At 41.7% G+C, this 22,645-nt stretch overlaps 1 protein-coding gene across 1 annotated transcript in view; it reads right to left on the bottom strand.

The window, feature by feature from the left end:
• Positions 1–22,645, bottom strand: part of dpp10.L (dipeptidyl-peptidase 10 (inactive) L homeolog) — a 75,105-nt gene that overhangs the window by 31,638 nt on the left and 20,822 nt on the right. Inside the window, 2 exon segments of the mRNA NM_001091635.1 lie at positions 16,022–16,117; positions 22,404–22,518. Coding sequence (NP_001085104.1) covers positions 16,022–16,117; positions 22,404–22,518 — 211 coding nt within the window.

Here is a 22,645-nt window from a genome sequence, read left to right as displayed (position 1 = left end):
GAGAAAGGGCTTTATGTGCAGAAGCTGAGTTGGCATCTGAGAACATTATTTATAATTTATATCAATCTATATGCCACATACGTTGGTACATGTATGCATTTACTGGGCATCAAATTGTTCAGCAGACCATGACATTCATATTTGAAGTGATTTAGCTTTGTATGTCTAAAAAAAGTGTGATATATATATATATATATATATATATGTTGCAAACTGTAAAATGTTTAGACAATTTTCAGAAATGTCATAAAAACTGCTAACCAGGGCCATTCATGTATGTACAGTTAGGTGCAGAAATAAACTTTTTTCTCATTTTGGTTCTGTACATTACCACAATGAATTTTAAATGAAACAACTCAAATGCAGTTGAACTGCAGACTTTCAGCTGTAATTCAGTGGTTTGAACAAAAAGATTGAATAAAAATGTGAGGAACTAAAGCCTTGGGGGGGGTTTTGGGGGGCCACCGACTGTTCCATTTGATACATTTGTTATCTCTGTCCCTGCTGAGCAGAATCCCTGAGTTTCCCTGAGGGGTTGTTCACCTTTACGTTAGATTTTAGTATGTTATGGAATGGCTAATTCTAGGCAACTTTACATCTAAACAACAAAACTCTGTCAAGCTACAGATTTATCAAAGGTCGAATTTTGAAGTGAAATATACTTCGAAATTCAACCATCGAATGGCTATACTTCGACTTCGAATATCGTAGTCAACGTTTTTTTTACCGTATTCGTCCGTTTTGCGGTCGAAGTAAAATCATTCGATCGAACGATTTCAGCAATTGATCGAACAATTTTACTTCGACTTTTTTACTTCTCCATAGGCTAACATAGCACTTTGGCAGGTTTAATTGCGCGAACAATTGAAGTCGAAGTTTTTTTTAAAGCGACAGTACTTAGATTATCGAATATTCGAACTATTTTACTTCAAAACAAATTCAAAGTAAATTCGAAGTCGTAGTATCCTATTCGATGGTCGAAGTATCCAAAATAATTACTTTGAATTTCAAATTTTTTTACTTCGAAAATTCCCTCGAATTCACTTCAACCCTTGATAAATCTGCCCCTTATTGTTACTGCCACATTTTATTACTATTTTTTTCTATTCAGGCTCTGTCCTTATCATATTCTAGTCTCTTATTTAAATCAGTGCACAGTTCCTAGGATAATTTGCACCATAGCAACCAGATTGCTGAAAATGCAAACTAGAAAGCTGCTGACTAAAATGTTAAATAAATAAAAATCACAAATAGTAAAAAATTAAAACCAATTGCAAATTGTCTCAGAACATCTACATCATACTAAAAGTTAATGTAAAGGTAAACAAAGGCAGCTGTTAGAATTGTTACAAATGTTGCTGAGAATGTAGGAAATTGTAACAGTTCAGTATCTACACCTGGATTACCGAGCTGCCAAATTTAAATACCAGACACAGGAAAATTAAACTTTAAACTGAAATTTTGGGGAAACGGTCAAAAATAAACCATGAAAAACAATTGAAAAAGTCTTTATTTCTGGTGAACTACAGTATCTGAAAACAACTGAACTGAAAAAGTGTTTGGAAGGTGAACAACCCCTTTAACCTTCCACTCTTCTGCACAAGCGTCGGCCCCAGGATTTTGAAGAAAGAAGAAGCGGAAGAAGAGAATTGCTCTGTGGTGCTTGCTGAGAAGAACCAATGGCTAGGGCAGTTTCCTGATAGGAGCACTAGCCTCAGGCCCGGATTTGTGGAAAGGCCACCAAGGCCTGGGCCTAGGGCGGAATGCTGTCCAACCACATTTGTTCAGAAACACTGGGGATTCATCATCATCATCATCATTTATTTATATAGCGCTGTCAAGATACGCAGTGCTTTACTGCAGTTATAGCAAACAGGGAATAAATGGTGGATAACAAACAAGGATTACAGAGTACAATAGGGTTTACAAACTAAAAGGTTAGGGTACAATTGAGACATTAGGATTGTATAAACACTTTGTCATTTTTGATACAGCAATGATTAATTAAGTTACATCGAATAGGCCTCTTTAAACAGATGGGTCTTTAAGGAGCGCTTGAAAGTTTGGAAGGAAGGAGAAAGTCTGACAGCTTGTGGCAGAGAGTTCCAGAGAAAAGCAGAAGCCCGAGAGAAGTCTTGTAGACGAGAATGGGCAGAAGTGACCAGAGGAGAAGTGAGGCGAAGATCAGAAGCAGAGCGAAGGTTTCGTGAAGGAGTGTATTTGGAGATTAGAGATGAAATATAGGGAGGGGTTTCATTATTAAGGGCCTTGAATGTGAGTGTAAGTAATTTGAATTTGATTCTAGAAGAGATTGGGAGCCAGTGAAGGGACATGGATATGGGAGCAGCTGATGTTGAGCGGCGAGTTAGATGAATGAGTCTAGCGGCCGCGTTTAGAACAGATTGGAGTTGTGAAAGGTGACTTGTTGGAATACCTGTGAGGAGTAAATTGCAGTAATCAAGGCGGGAGATGATGAGAGACTGAATCAGTGTTATAGTTGATTCTGAGCTGAGATAGGGTCTTATTCGAGCAATGTTGCGCAGTTGAATACGGCAAGATTTTGCAAGTGTTTGAATGTGTTGTGATTCACAAGAGATAAAATAGTTTTTTCAATTTCCCGTCCACCAATACCTATTTCTCCAGTTCCGATGATGAAAATTTGAGCGAATAAAAAGGGAGGGGACGGGGGCGATGAACGACAGGGGCTTAAAGGCACCCACTATGTAAATCCAGCCCTGACAAGCCTGGAATATCAGGAAAATTATTACAATCACTTCAGGGTGCCGAACCTTTGGCACCCCCAGCAATTTCACCTTTCCTTCTCTTTTAATAAAAAATTGCAGTTTTGTAGTTTGGAGTAGAAAGATACATTTACCCATTTTGGATATGTCACCATATGCTCTTTCCAAACAATGGGCCAGATTCAATGCAGTGAGAAAAAGTTATCTCGTGGTTTATCACATGACAGCTCATGGACGAGATTCAATTTGAGATAAAAAAAACTTTTCTCCAAATTCAGTTACCATTTTTTCCAATAAACTTCAACAGAGTTCAATAGAGTTCTCATTTGATAAACAATGAGATACGTTTTACTGAATTGAATTGCATCTCAAATCCTGGAGTTTTTTGAATTACATATGGGTCTAGAAATCCTGTAATTCCTGGGACAATAATAGGGGAGACATTAAGTAACTGCCCGCTGGAGATGGGGAACTATCCAGAAGTCGTACGATTTACTGCCCCATCTTTTCCCACCTTCATAACAATCTCTTTTTGATCCCCATCTCTTGCTGCCAGTCTCAATGAGAACAAATAAAGAATGGCAGAGACACATAAAGGAAGGAGGTGCAGAGTTAAGTGTCACCAATGGAAAAAGACTCCCTGTCGCACTGACTCCCTGACTATCATCTCAGCAACAATCAGATTCAACAATACTACTAATTAGCCCAGTAGCAGTGTATTCACACTAAGAGATTCTGAGAACTGAGTTTCCAGAAGACAATGGCAATAACTTTCCTTTACACCAACTCCAACTATCACTCACCTTACATTCTTCCCAGCTAACAGGGAATAGAAGGAGGCACAGGGACTGATAACAGGAGAGAAGAGGAGGAGGCACAGAGTGATAACAGGTGAGAGGAGGAGGCACAGGGAGATAACAGGTGAGAGGAGGAGGCACAGGGAGAGATAACAGGAGAGAGGAGGAGACATGGGGGTTAACAGGAGAGAGGAGGAGGCACCATGGGAGATAACAGGATAGAGGAGGAGGCATGGGGGGGTTAACAGGAGAGAGGAGGAGGCACAAGGAGAGATAACTGGAGGAGGAGGCACATTTAGAAATAACAGAAAAGGAAGATCTCCAAGGTAGGACTAGCTAATGTGAGGGCTAGCCCCTGTAATAGCTCACTCTATGGGACACAGATGAGCTCAAGAATAGAGAGAGATCACAAGTGTAGGACCACAGTGAGTGCCCTGTACTCTGGGGGTTGGACAGTACTGCTGGCTGTAACAACTTATCTGTTTATAATTATCTAACATATTGGCACCATATGTTAAACCGACTGATATAATTTGTTAAAGGGATCCCGTCATCGGAAAACATGTTTTTTTCAAAACGCATCAGTTAATAGTGCTACTCCAGTAGAATTCTGCACTGAAATCCATTTCTCAAAAGAGCATACAGATTTTTTTTATATTCAATTTTGAAATCTGACATGGGGCTAGACATTTTGTCAATTTCTCAGATGCCCCTAGTCATGTGACTTGTGCCTGCACTTTAGGAGAGAAATGCTTTCTGTCAGGCTGCTGTATTTCCTTCTCAATGTAACTGAATGTGTCTCAGTGGGACATGGGTTTTTACTATTGAGTGTTGTTCTTAGATCTACCAGGCAGCTGTTATCTTGTGTTAGGAAGCTGCTATCTGGTTACCTTCCCATTGTTCTTTTGTTTGGCTGCTGGGGGGAAAAGGGAGGGGGTGATACCACTCCAACTTGCAGTACAGCAGTAAAGAGTGACTGAAGTTTATCAGAGCACAAGTCACATGACTTGGGGCAGCTGGGAAATTGACAATATGTCTAGCCCCATGTCAGATTTCAAAACTGAATATAAAAAAATCTGTTTGCTCTTTTGAGAAATGGATTTCAGTGCAGAATTCTGCTGGAGCAGCACTATTAACTGATTAATTTTGAAAAAATTTTTTTTCCCATGACAGTATCCCTTTAATGCAAGTCTGTTGTGAGAATTCAGAAAATAGACAGTTAAATGGGTTTGAGTCCCTGAAGCCAAGTTGAGATGTTGAGAGTGAGAATCTGGTTGGGAACCCACATTCCAGCACTACACACGGGCCCATTTGATAGAGAGTCATGTGCATACCTCCCAACATTTTGGAAGTAAAATGAGGGACAAAAATTTTTTTTCCGCATGTAGCGCAGCATTTTTTTGACCACACCCCTTTCTGTGGCCACACCCCCTAATTACCATGTTTGTTTTACAAAATTTGGCAGGTTATGAAAGTTTGAAAATATTTCTCCTTATCTAAACTGTGTTTTTGTGTCTCAAAATTGTTACAAAGTATCTTATTTGCACCTGTGGCTGTTCTGGGCTCTCTGCTAAAAGCCAATTAAGTGAGAAACTTTGTTTCTTTTTCTGGCTGTTCAGTGCAGAGAAAAGAGGGACTTTCCAGTACAAATGAGGGACTGCGAGTTGAGCTGTCAAAAGAGGGACTGTCCCTCCGAAAAAGGGATAGTTGGGAGGTATGTCATGTGAAATGCATGTTGTACAGGCCACAGACTATAAGAGCCATGCTGGTTTCAAATGGAGGTTCAGTGGCTATCTCTACAGTACTGGGTTCCTAGGTTTAATTCCAGGCAGGGCACTATCTGCAAGGAGTGTGCATGTTTTGCCTGTGTCTATGTTGTTAGGATTTACTTTAACCTGCATGCCAGAAACCCAGAGGCAGGTTAACTGCCCATGATAGATGTAAATGTGATAGACTGTAAACAATGGCCTGGAAAGTGTTGTGTAAATGTGACAGCACTATATGAATGCTGATACATACATACTGTATGGACAGATGATACACAGAGATAGACATGCAAAATTAAGTAGAAATATCTCCAGCTTTGTGTGTCCTGGGTGTTACAAGGACTTTAGAATCAATGCTGATGATGGTATATAGGTTAAAACAGTTGCCATGGTTACTCACTCTTCTGCTGTGTAGCCTGGGGGGTTGTACAGTTATCCAGGCAACGAGAAGGTTGGGTGTTGGACCAAAATATCCTCTTTAGATATTCTCTGGCTTTGCATTTGTAATAACTAATATTCTGGTTCTAGCTCATAGCAGTGATGTACTGGAGATGGGTGGTCTCTCCTCTGAACATTTATTAAGAAGTACTTCTGTGAATGGCCACATCCTGGGGAATTACCAAGTACCTACCCCCTCCTCTCCCCTAGAATACTGCTTATTAGTAAATTCCAAATCCTTCACAGGGATCAGGGCAGACAGACTGTGCAGCCACATGCAGCCTTACAGGGGCCACAGACACTCTCCACAACACTGCCTATTGCGCTAGCAGCTTCCACTTAATGATCCCCAGTAAAAGTGAATAATGACTGGAGAAGGTTGTATCCAATCGTTATAAACTGGCGGTTATGCCAGTGAGTGGAAGAAACTAAATTTGCTTGCGGAACATTCTGTTTCAGTCTTTGCTGTGATTATTCTGCAGGGGAGGTCAGAACCACAAGGGAAGTACAAGGCCAAAAGGAGAGTCAGAATGGGGCAGATTAATGGCAGTAGAACAGAGCATTATGAGGTCTCGGGGGGCACACAGAGCAGACTATTAACCATGCGTAGGTAACGTGGCTGCTCCTCTGTAAATTTGATGGAGTAGCGAGAGCTGGGAGTGGGTGTTTTAATGTCACAGAAACAAATAATATAGTTTTATTCTATTCCTTTCTCACTGAGGGACATAAGATGGGTCTCTGAGGTGAGAGAGAGTAAAATTTGTCGTATGCAGATTCCCCAGGAGCCTTGGATGGATTCTGCTCTCAAGCTAGTGTAACTTATGGCAAACCCAAACCCCAGGAGAGTGACTGGATTCCTGTGTAGCTGTGCTATTCTGCCTTTAATAGCCACGTTTGGCTTTGGGCCTAGCCCTCAGCTACTCGGGTACTGCCAGGACTTACTGCATGAGAATCCAGCAACTCCCACAGGGGCAAGCAACGTATGCTCTGGGAAGGACATAGTAAGACAGGCCGAGTCAGAGCCAGATAACAGGAGCAGAATCCTGAGGCAAACTCAAGGACAGGAATGGACCGGGGTCAGAACCAGGTCACACAGGTAGCAGGAGTCAAAGGACCAGCAATCACAGGAACAGAACACCTAGGACACTTGATTATAACAGACAGTAAGGGCTCTTACTCACTGGCGTTCTGACCTGCGCTCCCCTGCGTTCCGTTTTTTGGTGTTCAGCCACAGGGGAGCGCAGGAATAGACGCATGTCATTATTTCAAATGGGGCTGTACTCACTCAGGCGCGTGTAGGCGCCGAACGCAGGTTGAGACGCAACATGCTGCATTTTTCCTGCGTTCAGCGCCTACACGCGCCTGAGTGAGTACAGCCCCATTTGAAATAATGACATGCGTCTATTCCTGCGATCCCCTGCGACTGAACGCCAAAAAACAGAACGCAGGGGAGCGCAGGTCAGAACGCCAGTGAGTAAGAGCCCTTAGTCAGTGCAGAGCAGGGGGTTATATAGCCAGACTAATGACTAACTCAGAACACCTGTGAGTAGATTGACAACAGGTGAAACAGGCCATGCCTACTTGGAAATACAGGGATACCAATAGTACTGAAGCAGGACTTGCTCATATAGAGCAGAGGTAATGCAGACAGCATTGATAACACCGGGTCAAGCCCAGGCAGGATGTTGCATCTAGCTGTGGTCACTAGTACCCTGGCCTTGAGGGCAGAACCACCTACTTGGCTGCAGGAGCAGTTCTATGTTTTTCTGTGCCATGGAGTAATATTCTATCCCTCAAGGGTCTCCCTGTGTATGTGCCCCTATTTTTCATTCCATGGGTTTTTGTTTTGTGGATATTAGCGGCCCACCATTCAGTTGTGAAAATTAAGATTTCAGCGTTGCCAATGTGCAACAGAATATTTCCATAAATATCATTCAAAAATCACTCCTATTCAGCCAAACTGATCCTGAATTGAGAAAAATTGCCTTGTGCCAAGATTGGACATATGCCAGATAGGTCGGACCAGGGCACATTAGCAGCAGATACACTGGCACAGAACTGGGAAATGGTTCTCGTCGCCTTCACCAACTCACAAAATGGTTGAACAGAAGGAGCCAAAGAAGCACTTTCACTTGTGTCACCAGAACAATTGGCTCCATTTAACCCCCAGTCCCCAGCCCAGATACAGATGCACCGACAATCTTCCTTGCAGGGAATCTCATTATAATAACAAAGCAGGGAAGATGAAAGTGGCCTTGGGTGGCGAGGAGAGAGCTGTAATTCACACCACCGACTCTTATTAACCAAAGCCCTTAGGAATTCCATTAGCACAAATAAACCAGAATGTTTTATTAAGGAGGTCAAGCTGTCGGGAAATCTATCCATATCTCATTTCCCCCCATGACGTTGCAAGAGTGGCACCCGAGTACAAACCCAGGAGGTTATGAACTAAACCTACAGGTTCAACCCCCGTCTCTGGTCGCCTCCAATTTCTCACTTCTGTTAACAAGTTGGAAAGTGATCAGTGTAAATTACAGCTAATTATAAGTATGCAGAACTATGTGCCGGGCTGGCCTCTCTGTCCTTATGTATTAGTGAATAAAGGCAACATCAGAACTCTGCAGGAGCCTTGCACCGGGGACTCAAATATGCATACCTCCCAACTGTCCCTTTTTTGGAGGGACAGTCCCTCTTTTGACAGCTCAACCCGCAGTCCCTCATTTGTACACAAATGTCCCTATTTTCTCTGCACTGAACAGCCAGAAAAAGAAACAAAGTTTCTAACTTAATTGGCTTTTAGCAAAGTGCCCAGAACAGCTAACAAGTGCAAATAAGATACTTTGTAACAATTTTGAGACACAAAAAAACAGTTTAGATAAGGAGAAATATTTTCAAACTTCCATAACCTGCCAAATTTTGTAAAATGAACATGGTAATTAGGGGGTGTTGCCACAGAAAGGGGTGTGGTCAAAACATTTTGTTGCGATACGTGTGAAAAAAACATTTTGTCCCTCTTTTTACTTCCAAAGTGTTGGGAGGTATGAATATGTTTTATTCAATGTTTACAGCACAGAGCTAGAAGTGCACTTGTACAATAAATATGCTGCTAATGAATACATGTAGCATTATGAGGCATTTATATAGAGTGAGAAAATAATAGCAGTGCATATATACCAATGCACAGAAATATAATTGAGTTATGGGCAGGCTGCTTGTTAACAGCCAGAGAGCACACCTTCTTGATTTAAAAGGTTTTCATTTTATTTTGCAGAAAATCCTGCACATGTTTCGGCTACAACGGCCTTCATCAGGTGCATAAAATACAGTGAAACAAACAAGCTATTTACCCTTTCACCTCACCAACAATTTTTGCAAATTTTTAAATCAAGAAGATGTGCTCTCCGGCTATTTTCTCCTTTACTTGGAATCTTTGCACTCTGGCACGGGGTCTGCGGCTCGTTGAGAAGCACTTAACACACGGATGAGCATTACAAGGACAACTCCATATCTAATCTGTTTGTTAACAGCTTCAGATCCAACACCACAAGGTATGGGATTGAGCACAGTGGCCAATGGGCACTATGGGGTAAAGCAATGACATTGAATTTGTGGCTAAAGCTTTTTCAGAAAGTGATGGACAGTGAAAATCTGGGGGAAAGTGAATTAATGGCAATGCTTCAAGTCTGAAAGCGATTCTATAGAATGACGGCACATGGGCCACTAAAGAGAGAGGTACCAAGCACACCATCATTGGCAGCATGGGCTTTTACCTAAATACATTGCTTACTGACAGAAGGTGGGCAGAGGCAGGGTAGGACTGAAAGCCAATGCCAGGAGGATACATTATATTCTGAACGGCAACAGAAGCCGAGGTACAAGTTTAGGTAAATAAGGAGTCTGTCTAAAACATGCAATGGATAAATATACCGCTAACCCTAAATGATACAATGATCCTTTTATTCAAAGTGTATGTATAGACATTATTTTGTCTCCAGTCATTATTGAGTGTATTGGTGTATCCTAATTCAAATCAAATAAATTATTTAATATTTTAATACTAATATTCTAATAAACAAGCCAATAACTATCATTTTCATGCAAACGCTAAAACAAGTTTAGTATTATCCAAATTCCACACTTCTTTCTGGAGGATTCATATTAAGCCACATTTGAAGGCTGGAAGTCATGTGACCAGGGCCGCCATTAGAATCACGGGGCCCCGTACAAAAATGTTTTGGGGGGGCATGGCCCCGCCCACCCAGGCCCCACCCCAGATCCCGCCCACACCACAGTTAAAAGACCACACAGACATCAGCGCTAAAAAAGGTAACCGCCCCACACACAAGTTATAAAAAGCTATTGATGGCAATGGCCCCCTTATAAGTAAAAAAAAACTGTGGTGCCAGGGTCCTCCATAAAAGTTTTTTTTTAAAAAAATTGGTGGTCAGGACCCCCCTACAAGTTAAAAAAAATAATTGGTGACCAGGGCCCCCCTATAAGTTATAAAAAAAAACATTGGCGCCAGGTCCCCCATAAAAGTTTGTTTTAAAAAAAACCTTGGCGCCAGGGCCCCCTTACAAGTTAAACAAATTGGGGACCCAAGAATATTTTTTAAAAAAACCTTGGCGCCAGGGCCCCCTTACAAGTTAAAAAAAATTGGGGCCGCAGAAATTTGTTTTTTTAAAAAACTTTGGCGCCAAGGCCCCCTTACAAGTTAAAAAAAATTGGGGCCCCATAAAATATTTTTTTTTTAAAAAAATTGTCAAGGGCCTATAGAATATTAAAATAAAACATTGGTGGCCAGGAGATTAAAAAATGTATAGGGAATGTATAGGGAAGAAATGCCAGGCTAGATGATGGCAGCAGTATATAAAACAGTATATAGTATATATGGAACGAATGCCAGGATATATATATATATATATATATATATATATATGTATATGTATATATATATATATATATAAAATAAAGACGGCCCCAGATAAGGAGCCGAACTGTTAAAACTTCACCTTTATTTTTCAAAATAAAGTCCTTGTTTGTTCATATATATATATATATATATATATATATAGCCTGGCATTCCTTCCATATATACTATACACTATATTATATACCCCTGCCATCATCTAGCCTGGCATTTCTTCCCTATACATTATATGCCATACCATAATCTAGCCTGGTATTCCTTCCCTATATATTTTATGCCCCTGCCCTTATCTAGCATGGCATTCCTTTCCCATACACTATAATACTGCCTCATCTAGCATGGCATTCCTTCCCTGTAAACTATAAAATGCTGCCTCATCTAGCCTGGCATTCCTACCCTATACACTATTTACCCATGCCCTCATCTAGCCTGGCATTCCTTCCCTACTGTACAATATATATCCCTGACCTAACCTAGCCTGGCTTTCCTTCCCTATACACCATATACTATTGCCTCATATAGCCTGGTATTCCTTCCCTATACATTCTATGCCCTTGCCCTCATCTAGCATTCTTTTCCTATACAATATATGCCCATGCCCTCATCTAGGCTGACATTCCTTTCCAATACACTATATGCCCATACCCTCATCTAGCCTGGCATTCTTTCCCTATACACTATATGCCCTCATCTAGCCTGGCATTCCTTCCGTATACACTATATAATATTGCCTCATATAGCCTGCCATTCCTTCCCTATACATTCTATGTCCTTGCCCTCATCTAGCCTGGCATTCTTTCCCTATACACTATTTGCTCACGCTTACATCTAGCCTGGCATTCCTTCCCTACTATACTGTATACTGTAGTGTAAAGATCAGGTTCCCAGTCCAATAATGCAAGTCTCATACCCTTCTCCTTTTAGACTGTAAGCTAGAATGAGCAGAACTCTCTCTTTATTCCCTGTATTGATTGGTATGAAATCTGCATGTTTGATGTATGAACCCTTCTATTGTTGACACTTTAGAAATATATAACATTAATAAATATACATTGGATAAATAAATAAATTCACAGAAGTGACATGTTACATAATTCTACCAAGCATTGGTCCAATACCTGAATGTCCTGCTAACAGCCTAATATACATTATGAAACAATGGGAATCCCAAGCAGGAGAAGGGGAGGGCAGTTGTGGCCATTTTCAGCTGTGGGATTGGTTGCACAATGTGCAGAGGGAGGATCCCCAGGGGCCAATTCATCTAATTACCACAGTAAGGAGACAGGCGCTGAGTCAGGGGGTTACAAACAGGTTTTCCTTTAGATAACAATGATTTCCTGTCATGGGGATGTGATTGCAGTGCACCAATGGAGCAATGTTGGACTCTTCCAAATCGACAAGGATCTTATAGACTGGGTCAGGACTACAAAGAAAGGGTTTCATATTGTTTGTATTTATATAGCACAACTCATGCACACAGTAATTAACAAGGTACAAACTCATACAGGGGTACAGTTTTTATAAATGACACAGTGAGAAGAGCTTACAATCTTTTAAAAGATTGGGGACGTTTTAGAATAAAGGAGATTTAATCTAAGTGACCCTCACATCAGAAGAGCGATCACCATTGATCGTGACCAAGGACATGATGTCTTTCTATACAACTCACCCGCAGTCTATTGTGCCCATTCTGCAACTGCTCAGCTGAATAGATAGAAAGCCTTCAGCAAATACACAAAGACTTCTGAAAAGATTCCTCTTTAAGGGATTTAACAGTACCCTGTGCTTTAGTGTGTGTGTTTATTATGGCAATCTTAAAATGGTATCATAGCAGAGGGAAAAGTCAGTTCATTTGCACTGGAGTAGATCGATTGTGAGAATATAATTTTTAAATTTTTTTATATGCGGAGAAGACAACATGATATGGTTTAGTTTACTGGGAATAGACAGATCATGAGACGATATACTGTATTTGCTGAGGAGCAGACACCAATATATGGTTTAAGTTTCCTAGGAATAGACAGATAATGTAATGGTATATATGCTGAGGAGAAGACACCCTTGAGGTTACGTTATCTGGTGGGCCTTAGGTACCCCAGTCAGACATTGTTTACAGCATCTTATTTATTACTCTTTCACCAACATATTCCAAAGTGCTTTACAGAGATTATATTTCATTCGTATCACTACCTGCCACTGTGATTTTATAATCTAAGGTCCCTATCTCAGTCCCATCCGTCCCTGGCACATTGGAGGTTACAATCTTACCAATACAAATACATATCATATTCCTGCACAGCATCATAAAACTCGTTTCCCTATTACTTGCCAATTTACCTTAACTCTGCTGCCTACCAACAGCTATATTGTCCCACTGGGGGAAACTCTGCACGCAAAGAAGTGAGAGGCAGGTATAGTGATGGTCGAATTTTGGCGTTTCGGCAAAAAAATTGCGAATTTCCTGTGAAATGGCGAAATTGCGTCACCGGTGTCCATTTTCTTTTTTGACACTGGCGAATTTTCACTAACAAATTTATTCGAATTTGCGCCTGGCAAATAAATTCGCCCATCACTAGCCAGGTATATTGGCCCACTGGGGAAACTCCGCACCCATATAAGGGACCAACAGTTTTATTGTCCCACTGAGGGAGATTTTGTACCCAAAGAAGGAGCAGGTAGATAAACTGCCGCATTGAGAGAGACTCTGCAGGTATAGACGGGGCAGGCAGTTATATTGCCCCAACTGGGGGAAATCTGCACCCACAGAAAGGGCAGTCAATCTCATTGTCCCACTGAGGGAGACTCTACACCAAAAGAAAGAGCAGGCAAATATATTGGCCTAATGTGGGAGGCTCTGCACCAATAGAAGGGGCAGGAAATGATATTATTTTGGGAGTCTCTGAACCCATAGAAGGGGCATGCAGTTATATTTTCCAACTTGGGGAGACTCTGCAGCCAAGGAAAGGACAGTCACGTATATAGTTCCAATGAGAGACACTCTACACCTAAAGAAGGAGCAGTCTTGTTGCCCTACTAGGCAAGACTTATATACCAAATATATGCCCCATTGAGGAAGACTCTGTACACAATGAAGGGATCGCCAGGTATATCATTTTACTGAGGTGAAGACTCTGCACCCAACAGAAGGGACAGTCAGGTATAATGCCCAACTAGAGGAGACTCTATACCCATAGAAGTGGAAGGCAGTTATATTGCCCCCATTGGGGGATACTCTGCAACCAAAGAAGGGGGCAGGCGGGCAGATATTTTGCCCCACTGAGGGAGATGTGCAACAAAGAAGGGAAAATCATGTATATAATTTCTCTGGGGGAGGATCTGCACCCAGAAAGTAACAGTCAGTCTATTGTCCCACTAGGGGACTAGCTAGCCACTGACAGGACTGATCTGCTCACAACGCTAATAATAATGAATCTCTCCTGGTGGTGGCAGGGGGGGGGGGTTGATGTAGTCTGTGAATTGGCTGCACTGCTGGAGATTTTAATAGTGAGTTAATTAAGTGTCAGCTATATAGGTTTCCACTTGTGCACATTATTATTATCCAGGGCTCAGTCAATAGTCAAGCAGCTCCTGCATTCAGTTCTCTACAGTACATGCAGTGTGTCTGAACATTTTGCTAACTCAGACCCTTCCCATGCTGGTCTCAATAGGCCCAGAACATTATCTACCAGACAGGGTTATTTCGATTAGGGATGCACCGATTCCACTATTTTGGATTCGGCAAACCCCGAAAAGATTTGGCCAAATACCGAACTGAATCGGAGTCCTAATTTGCATATGCAAATTAGGGGTGGGAAGGGGTAGACATTTTTTACTTTCTTGTTTTGTGATAAAAAGTCACGTGATTTTCCTCCCCGCCCCTAATTTGCATATGCAAATAATGATTCGGATTCGGTTCGGCCTGAGCAGTAGGATTCGGCCGAATCCGAATCCTGCTGAAAAGGGCTAATTCCTGGCCAAATCCAGAACCGAATCCTGGATTCGGTGCATCCCTAATTTCAATAGGTAAATAGAACAGAAATCCTATATGTCCCCAATGGGCAGAGACAAAACCCTTAGCAACTGCTACTTGGCACAATCAGGCGAGACACAGGCAGAGCTGCAAGTCCCAGATTTTATTTCAAGGAATAAACACATAAATGTATTTGCCTATCCGAGGAGCAGAAATAGAGGGTGAACAGCTGAACGACAAACAGTGACATTCCTTCCACATTCCACCCCCCCTTATTACATTGTAACGTTTCATCAACACAATCTCATCATTATTCACTGTGACATCACAAACATCTTCCAGTAAAACACAGAGATTTTCCTGTCAGCCCCAGACATTTCCCTTACGGTAATGCTATAACCTCCTGCCAAACCAGCCAAGTTCACAGGGTGACCCACATATAATTTGCACTGACCCACTTCATCTTTAACCCAGAAATACATGAAAATGACATCACTGCCTGTGCTGCCCTATTTATCATCCCTGTGACAAACCTGCCTTCAACTGTCCTCATGCTGTATGTGCATCCCACAATAAGTCAGGACAAATACTCCTCATAGTAACTGTGAGATAATCTAGTAATAGTCACACAGATACTCCTCTTAGTAAAAACCAGATACTCCATAGCAATCACACTGAAACTCTATCCATATTAACTACAAATGCCTCACTTTAATCACAGGCAGACACTTTCTACTGTACAGAGATACTCACAATAGCAACTGCAAGATCCCTCATACTACTCATAGTAAAAGTACTTTATAACAGGGTGATACTCTTCATAATATTCATTATCAGGAGAGGTGACATGATATCAGATCAGGTGGCTTGTGCTATTAATGCTGGCATCAAGTTACTCCATGTCTAATAACATGATAACTCAGTGGTGCTCAGTCAGATATAAGCATTTACACATAGCAACGCCCCCTATGCCTGTGGTTGGCACAACCTCAAAAACAGATAAATTACGCTATTAAATAACAGAAAAAACTGCTGAGTTTTATTCAAACCATGAATTAAACTAAGATCTTTCTATAAATTCAGTTTCTGCCCAACAACACTGCCTGGGCATTTCCTATGGCAATGTTTAGCCGTGCAGGTGAATTTGTTTGCCCAGGTAGGGTACAATCAGAAGCCTTCTCCTGAGCCTTGCTCAAGTATCAAAATCAGAATGAGTAACACAAGCACAAATGTCCTTCAATCTGACCTACACCACTTGACCCAAAAGAGGATCAAGAGAGCCAATGACTTCTTTTGTATGTTTTTCTTCATTTTGTCCTTAAAACTTAATAAAAACACATGTTCCAAAAAAAAAAAGAGAGCCAACGTCTGGGACTTACCACGGATCCACCTGGCTTCAGGGTCATGAATGGTAAATTCATTCCTGAAGAGATCCTCCAATGCAAGGAGATTGTCCGAAGAGTTTCCCGTTTCATCTGTAACAGGAGAGGATATTTAATTAATTTTTGCCTTTTATTTCAATATACCTCAGCAGACACCATGGTTACCCGAAAGAATTATTATATTGGCAGAAGCTCTTATTATAATCAGGTCTCAATTTTTGTCCTAGACATGGACCTAAACATGGGCCTGACCAGCTGCCTTCTGTAAGGAACAATAAGAGGCATTTATCATAGAAAATCAGCACTAAATTTCACTTAATCTTAATGTTTCTGACGCTGAGAAAATATGTATTGAACACGTCAATGGTTTTCTCAGTAAATACATTTCTAATGGGGCTATGAAATTTACACCAGATGTTACTAACAAGCCAAGTAATCCACACATACAAAGAAATCAAAACAAATAAGTCCATAAATTAAGTTATGTGTAATAAAGTGGAATGACACAGGGAATAAGTATTGAACACGCTTACTGAAATGTATTTAATACTTAGTAGAAAAGACTTTGTTGGTAATGACAGTTTCAAGACGCCTAGGGGCAAATTTACTTAAGGTCGAATATCGAGGGTTAATTAACCCTCGATATTCGACTGTCGAAGTTAAATCCTTCAGCTTCGAATATCGAAGTCAAAGGATTTAGTGCTATTCGTGCGTTCGAACGAAAAATCGTTTGATCGAACGATTAAATCCTTCGAATCATACGATTCGAAGGATTTTAATCCATCGATCGAACGATTTTTGTTCGACCAAAAAATCCTGGCAAAGCCTATGGGGACCTTCCCCATAGGCTAACATTGACTTCGGTAGCTTTTAGGTGGCGAACTAGGGGGTCGAAGTTTTTTCTTAAAGAGACAGTACTTCGACTATCGAATGGTCGAATAGTCAAACGATTTTTAGTTCGAATCGTTCTATTTGAAGTCGAAGGTCGAAGTAGCGCATTCGATGGTCGAAGTAGCCAAAAAATTCGAATTTCAAAGTTTTTTTCCTCTATTCCTTCACTCGAGCTAAGTAAATGGGCCCCCTAGTGTATGGAGAATGGAGTATGGATTTTGGCCCATTCTTCCACACAAACTGCCTTCAAATCTTCTATGAACTCTGATCTTTAGTACTTTCCATAGATTTTCAATTGGATTCAAGTTGGAAATTGACTGGGCCATTCCAGCAGCTTTATTTTCTTTCTCTGAAACCAATTCAGTGTTTCCTTGGCTGTGTGTTTGGGATCATTGTCTTGCTGAAATGTCCACCCTTGTTTCATCCTCAGCATCCTGGTGTCACGGTCGGCACCCTAAATCCAGAACCAATGCTAAGCACCCTGTTCACGGCTCTTGCTTCTGCCTTTAACAGACACTTTTCACCTTGGGAGGAGCCCTCGGCTAATCGGATGCCGCCAGGTCTTATAAAGAGCTAAGGGTTCTGGACAAGCAAAGGGGCACGAAAAATCTTTGGGCAGAAGGTCACAGTACAAGGCGTAGACAGAAAGCGTAGTCAAATCAGTCCAGGTCGGTGCAGGCAGTATTCAATCGGAGTCAGACAAGCAAGAGTCAAGACAGGCACGGGTCAGATTACAGAGAGTAGAATAGTCGGTTACCAGGCAGGGGTCAGAATCACAGAAGACAGCAGAATCAAGACAGGCAGGGGTCACAACACGAATCAGTTAGGTGAACCTATAATGGGCAAAGAATACAGGGCAAAGGTCCCTTTAAATATATTGAAATTTCGCGCCATTGCGCGCTGACATAGCACGCCAGCGTTAGTGCGCACAATACATCCGGAAGTGCACGCTGCACGCGCCCCTAAGCCAGAGAATTTTGGCTGGCTGACAAAGCAGCACCACGCGCCAGGCGTCCCGCTGCCCCACTGGACCACCAGGGTGAGTTTTCATCACACCTGGTAAATGGCAGCAGATTCTTATCAAGAATGTCCTGGGACATTTCTCTATTCATCCTTTCTTCAATTATATGAAGTCTGCCAGTACCATATGCTGAAAAACAGCCCCACACCATGATGTTCCCACCTCCAAACTTCACTGTTGGCATGGTGTTTTTGGGGTGATGTGCAGTGCCATTTCTCCTCCAAACCTTGTGTATGCAATGACATCCAAAAAGTTCAATTAGTTGGGCCATCATAATAGAACTAAACCAGCTGATATTCATTTGCACTGATAGGGGCAGGATTGCTTTCCAAATACTGACAGTTTGTTTCCATGTTTCCATGCCTTTTTGCACCTCCTTTTCTTCCTGTGTTCAATACATATTCCCTGTGTCATTCCAATTTATTGAACATACTTTATGGACTTATTTGTTTTGATTTCTGTGTATGTGTGGATTTCTTGGGTTCTTAACGTCATGTCAATAGACCCATTACAAATATATTTATTGAGAAAAATGTTGACGTGTTAATACTTATTTTCACTGATGTACTTGTGCTCGAACCAAAGTAAAGTTGGAGAGCGCTGCTGATCAGGGGCATCCATGGTGCTGGCATGGACTGTTTGAACAAATCATTGTGCAGAATTTAGTTGTGCTGAATCTGTATATAATACACAAAAGCCATGAATATCCTGTAAATTATATCCTTATAAACGGTGAGTTCTGATGTCATCAGTTATAAACGGTGAGTTCTGATGTCATTTCTGTCACATGACTCACTAAAACGTGTGTATTATAATAAATAAAGTACCCCCAGTTGTAAAATATGAGGATATTAGAAGTTACCTCGGAGTTTCATTACCTGTATAAAAACACTCGGCCTTCGGCCTCATGTTTTTATATGGTCATGAAACTCCTCGGTAACTTATAATATCCTTATATTTTACAAGAGGGGGTACTTTATTCACTATATGATGTTTTCTACACATCCCTGAGAGACAGTAGCAGGACACAGCAGGGCTTTTTAACACAGTAAGTGCAAAAGTGGCAGAAATCATCAATAAATGTACTCACAAATTTTTCATCATACCCTATATAAGAGCAAGTAATACAGGTATGGGATCCGTCATCCAGAAACCTGTTATCCAGAAAATGTTCCCATATTTTTCCCATTTGATGGTTCTCTGTCCTCTTGGATTCCATTCTATTTCTAAAAGGTAATAGAGGCATTAGAGCACCAGGGTACTGGGGTAGGTGTAAGGGCCAAGAAAATGCTCTCTGCCCAAAGATGGCACATCCTACAGGGAATTTCTTACTATCCAATGTACAGGTATGGGCAGGGGCGTATTTATATTAAGGCACCGAGGGCCTGTGCCTAGGGTGGCACAGTTTTGGGGGCAGCCTATTGGTGCCTATTTTTTCTGTCTTTTTTTTTTCAATAGGAAATCCAGTGATGGAGCTGGGGGGGTGAGGGGCAGGGGGGCAGAGGAATCACGCGCACGACATAAGGGGCATGTTTAGGTCCGGTGCCTAGGGCAGCATCAGACCTAAATACAGCCCTGGGTATGGAATCTGTTATCCGGAACAAGTTATGCAGAAAGCTCCGAATTATGGAAAGGCCATTTCCCATAGACTGCATTTTATCCAAATAATGCAAATTTTTATAAATGTTTCCCTTTTTCTCTGTAATAATAAAACAGTACCTTGTACTTGATCTAAACAAATAAATAATGAATCCTTATTGAAGGCAAAACCAGTCTGTTGGGTTTATTTAATATTTACATGATCAACTGGCAGATAGGTAGTTAATAAAAAGAAGAAGAAGAAAAAAAAAAGGTTGAACTCGATGTGTCTTTTTTCAACCTTACTTACTATGTTACTATGTTACTAGACTTAAGGTATGAAGATCCGAAATTCCAGAAAGATCTTTTCCCCAGGTCCCCAGCATTCTGGATAACAGGTTCCATACCTGTACAGTCTGATGCCTCACATCTGGATACAAACTGGCCACTAATCTTACAGAAATAAATGCTATTTAGAGGAAATTGTCATTTCTAAAGTCCATCATTTTTGACAGGTTTCCCTTGGGGGAACTGGGGGAATTGGCAGCAACAAGGACAAACCAAGGTGAGCTCTCAAGCCTAATTCCTATACTAAAGAAACTCAGGTTACTTTAGGTTCCGATCCAAGAGAGAAATCAGGTCACTGTACAGAACAAGGGAAGGCGGCTAATGAAGAGCAGTAGGGATGGGAGAATTTTTTTGCCGTTTTTCTCCGCAAAAATGACTCCCATATATTTGTATGGTGTTGTGCGTCAAAAAAATTTTTTTTGACGCCCATAGACTTTAATCGGCGCCGGCGACAAATTGTAGCCGAAACTAAATGGGTCAAATTCGCCCAAACCCTGAACAGAAATACCCCTGAAGATACTTGTTGAACTAAGGAGAAATTGGACCAATTCAGGTATTCACATTTTTGGGCTCTGGATATTTCAGCACATTGGAGAGAGCATTGGAGAGAAAAGACATGGACACAGGAAAGCAAATAGCAGAGACTGGGGTTGAATATCTCACTCGCTGTAGGGCATGTAATGATAGTTCACCAGCACTTGAACCAGATTCATATCTAGTGTTGGATACTGAGATGTGAGTCTCCTGGGGCTGAGGACAGAAACCGGCTAAACATGTCACTGCTTTAACAGCAGCAGAAACATGAAAAATGTATGAGCGCTTCCCAACTTTTACCTTAAGCAGCACATTTCCCTGTGTGTCTATTGAGTACAGGCTGGAAACAGGGGCAGCCCCAGGAGGATTAATTTTTAGGACTCACAATTTTAAACTGAAACTGACTGTGCAGAGTGTACGTCTGGCTGGAAAATTCTACTGTGCATATACACTGCCCAAATGCTTCACATGGATCCCTCCAAAGCAGTTCCTGGGGCAGAATGGGGGCAGCTGTGCAGAGAAATATCTAGACAATAATTGTACAATGTGACCTCCTGCTCGTAACATAAGAACTTCTCAGCTCATCAGATGCATCATGTAATATCCAGGAAAATCAATGAACACTGTTGGCTGAGGCAAAAAAAAAATTGTGAGGGCAATTATTTATATAGCCTGGAACAGGGCAGCCATCAGGGGGGGACAGGGAGGAGCGTTGTAGGGGGCCCGAGAGTAAGGGGGGGCTCTGCCACGCCACACTTACTTGATTAGCCGGGCCCCCCATCTTTCTGAGAGCTGCTGACTTCAGGAAGGCATGGACGTTTAAGGGGCCCTGGCCACCAATTTTCTTATAATGTTGGGGGGGGGGGGCCTGGCCACCAATTTTGGCCACCAATTTTTTTTTCTCATGGGGAGCCCTGGCCACAAATGTTTTTTTATGGGGGGCCCTGACCACCAATATCTTTTTATTTTTTATTAACCTGTGGGAACCCTAGCCACCAATATTTTTTTTGTTTTTTTTACTGTGTGGTGGGGGGCGGACCTGTGGGGTGGGGAGGTGTGGCTTGCAGTGGGCGCAGCCCAGGGGGCCCAGGAAATTTTTTCGTATGGGGCCCTGTGATTTCTGATGGCGGTTCTGGCCTGGACTCTGACCACTCCTCTGTGGTTACAGGGAGTTCTACTGAACAACTTTAAGGCTAAAAGTTGGGTAAAAAGCAATAATTGTGAGTGCCTCCAAAATTGATAAAAATACAAAAATGTTTACTAGGACATAATAGGTGGAGGTCTAATGCATGTTGTGCCTGTTGGGGCACTTGTTCACAGCCTTGAGTAAGTGCCCCTAACAGGCACGAAATGCGTTAGGACTCTACCTAATATGTCCTAATAAACATTTTTGTATTTTTACCAATTTTGGTTGATTTTTTTGAGGAACTCACAATTATTGCTGTTTTCTCATGTATATGCACCCTTGGACTGGGTGAACTGTGAGTATATCCTCCTTTTTCACATTACTTTGTTTTAACTATTGGATTAATCTCCACTACGGTAGTGCTTATACAGGCTTTGTGTACTAATTGATTTTGTAGTTAAAAGTTGGGTAACACTGTCTCCATTTTGCCATACTGTATAAAATAACTTTCTCTGCTTTCTCTGTCTTACCCTACTGTCTTCATATTGTGATTCTGTCTCAGTCTTGCCCTACTGTCACAATCCTCCCCTACTATCTACATATTGTCCTGTCTCCATCTTGCGCCACTGTTTCCAGCTTGTCCTATTGTCTCCATATTTCCCTGCTGTCTCCATCTTGTCCTACTGTGTCTAAGTTACCATACCCTACTGTCTCAGCTTTGTATAACTGACTGCATCTTTCCCTACTGTCTCCATCATGCCAACTGCTGCACTGTCTCTATCTACCATCCTTCAGATTCACTCCATGTTTCTCATACATGTGTTTCTGCTGATAGGGGACAAACGATGAGAAACAGGATATATATTGGGTTAATTTATTACCTGGAGTTAGAAGGATGACGGACATTGTGATTAGTGAGCAGACCACCAAAATGACCAGCAGAGCAATAGCGATCCCCTTCCAATTCTTCTGCGGGGGGCTGCTGTTTCCCAACTCCTAGAAACAACAAGAAATATGAGTGTCAGCTCAGAGGACAAATATAATCATCCACCAACTGTCTTTGGCAAAGTTTATTTACATCGGTGCTGAAGATTTGTGGGACTGTCTTACCGAGGGGGGCCCA

This window comes from Xenopus laevis, chromosome 9_10L, assembly GCF_017654675.1.
Source record: "Xenopus laevis strain J_2021 chromosome 9_10L, Xenopus_laevis_v10.1, whole genome shotgun sequence".
In the NCBI taxonomy this organism is placed as follows: domain Eukaryota; kingdom Metazoa; phylum Chordata; class Amphibia; order Anura; family Pipidae; genus Xenopus; species Xenopus laevis.
This window is presented reverse-complemented; position numbering and strand designations above follow the sequence as displayed.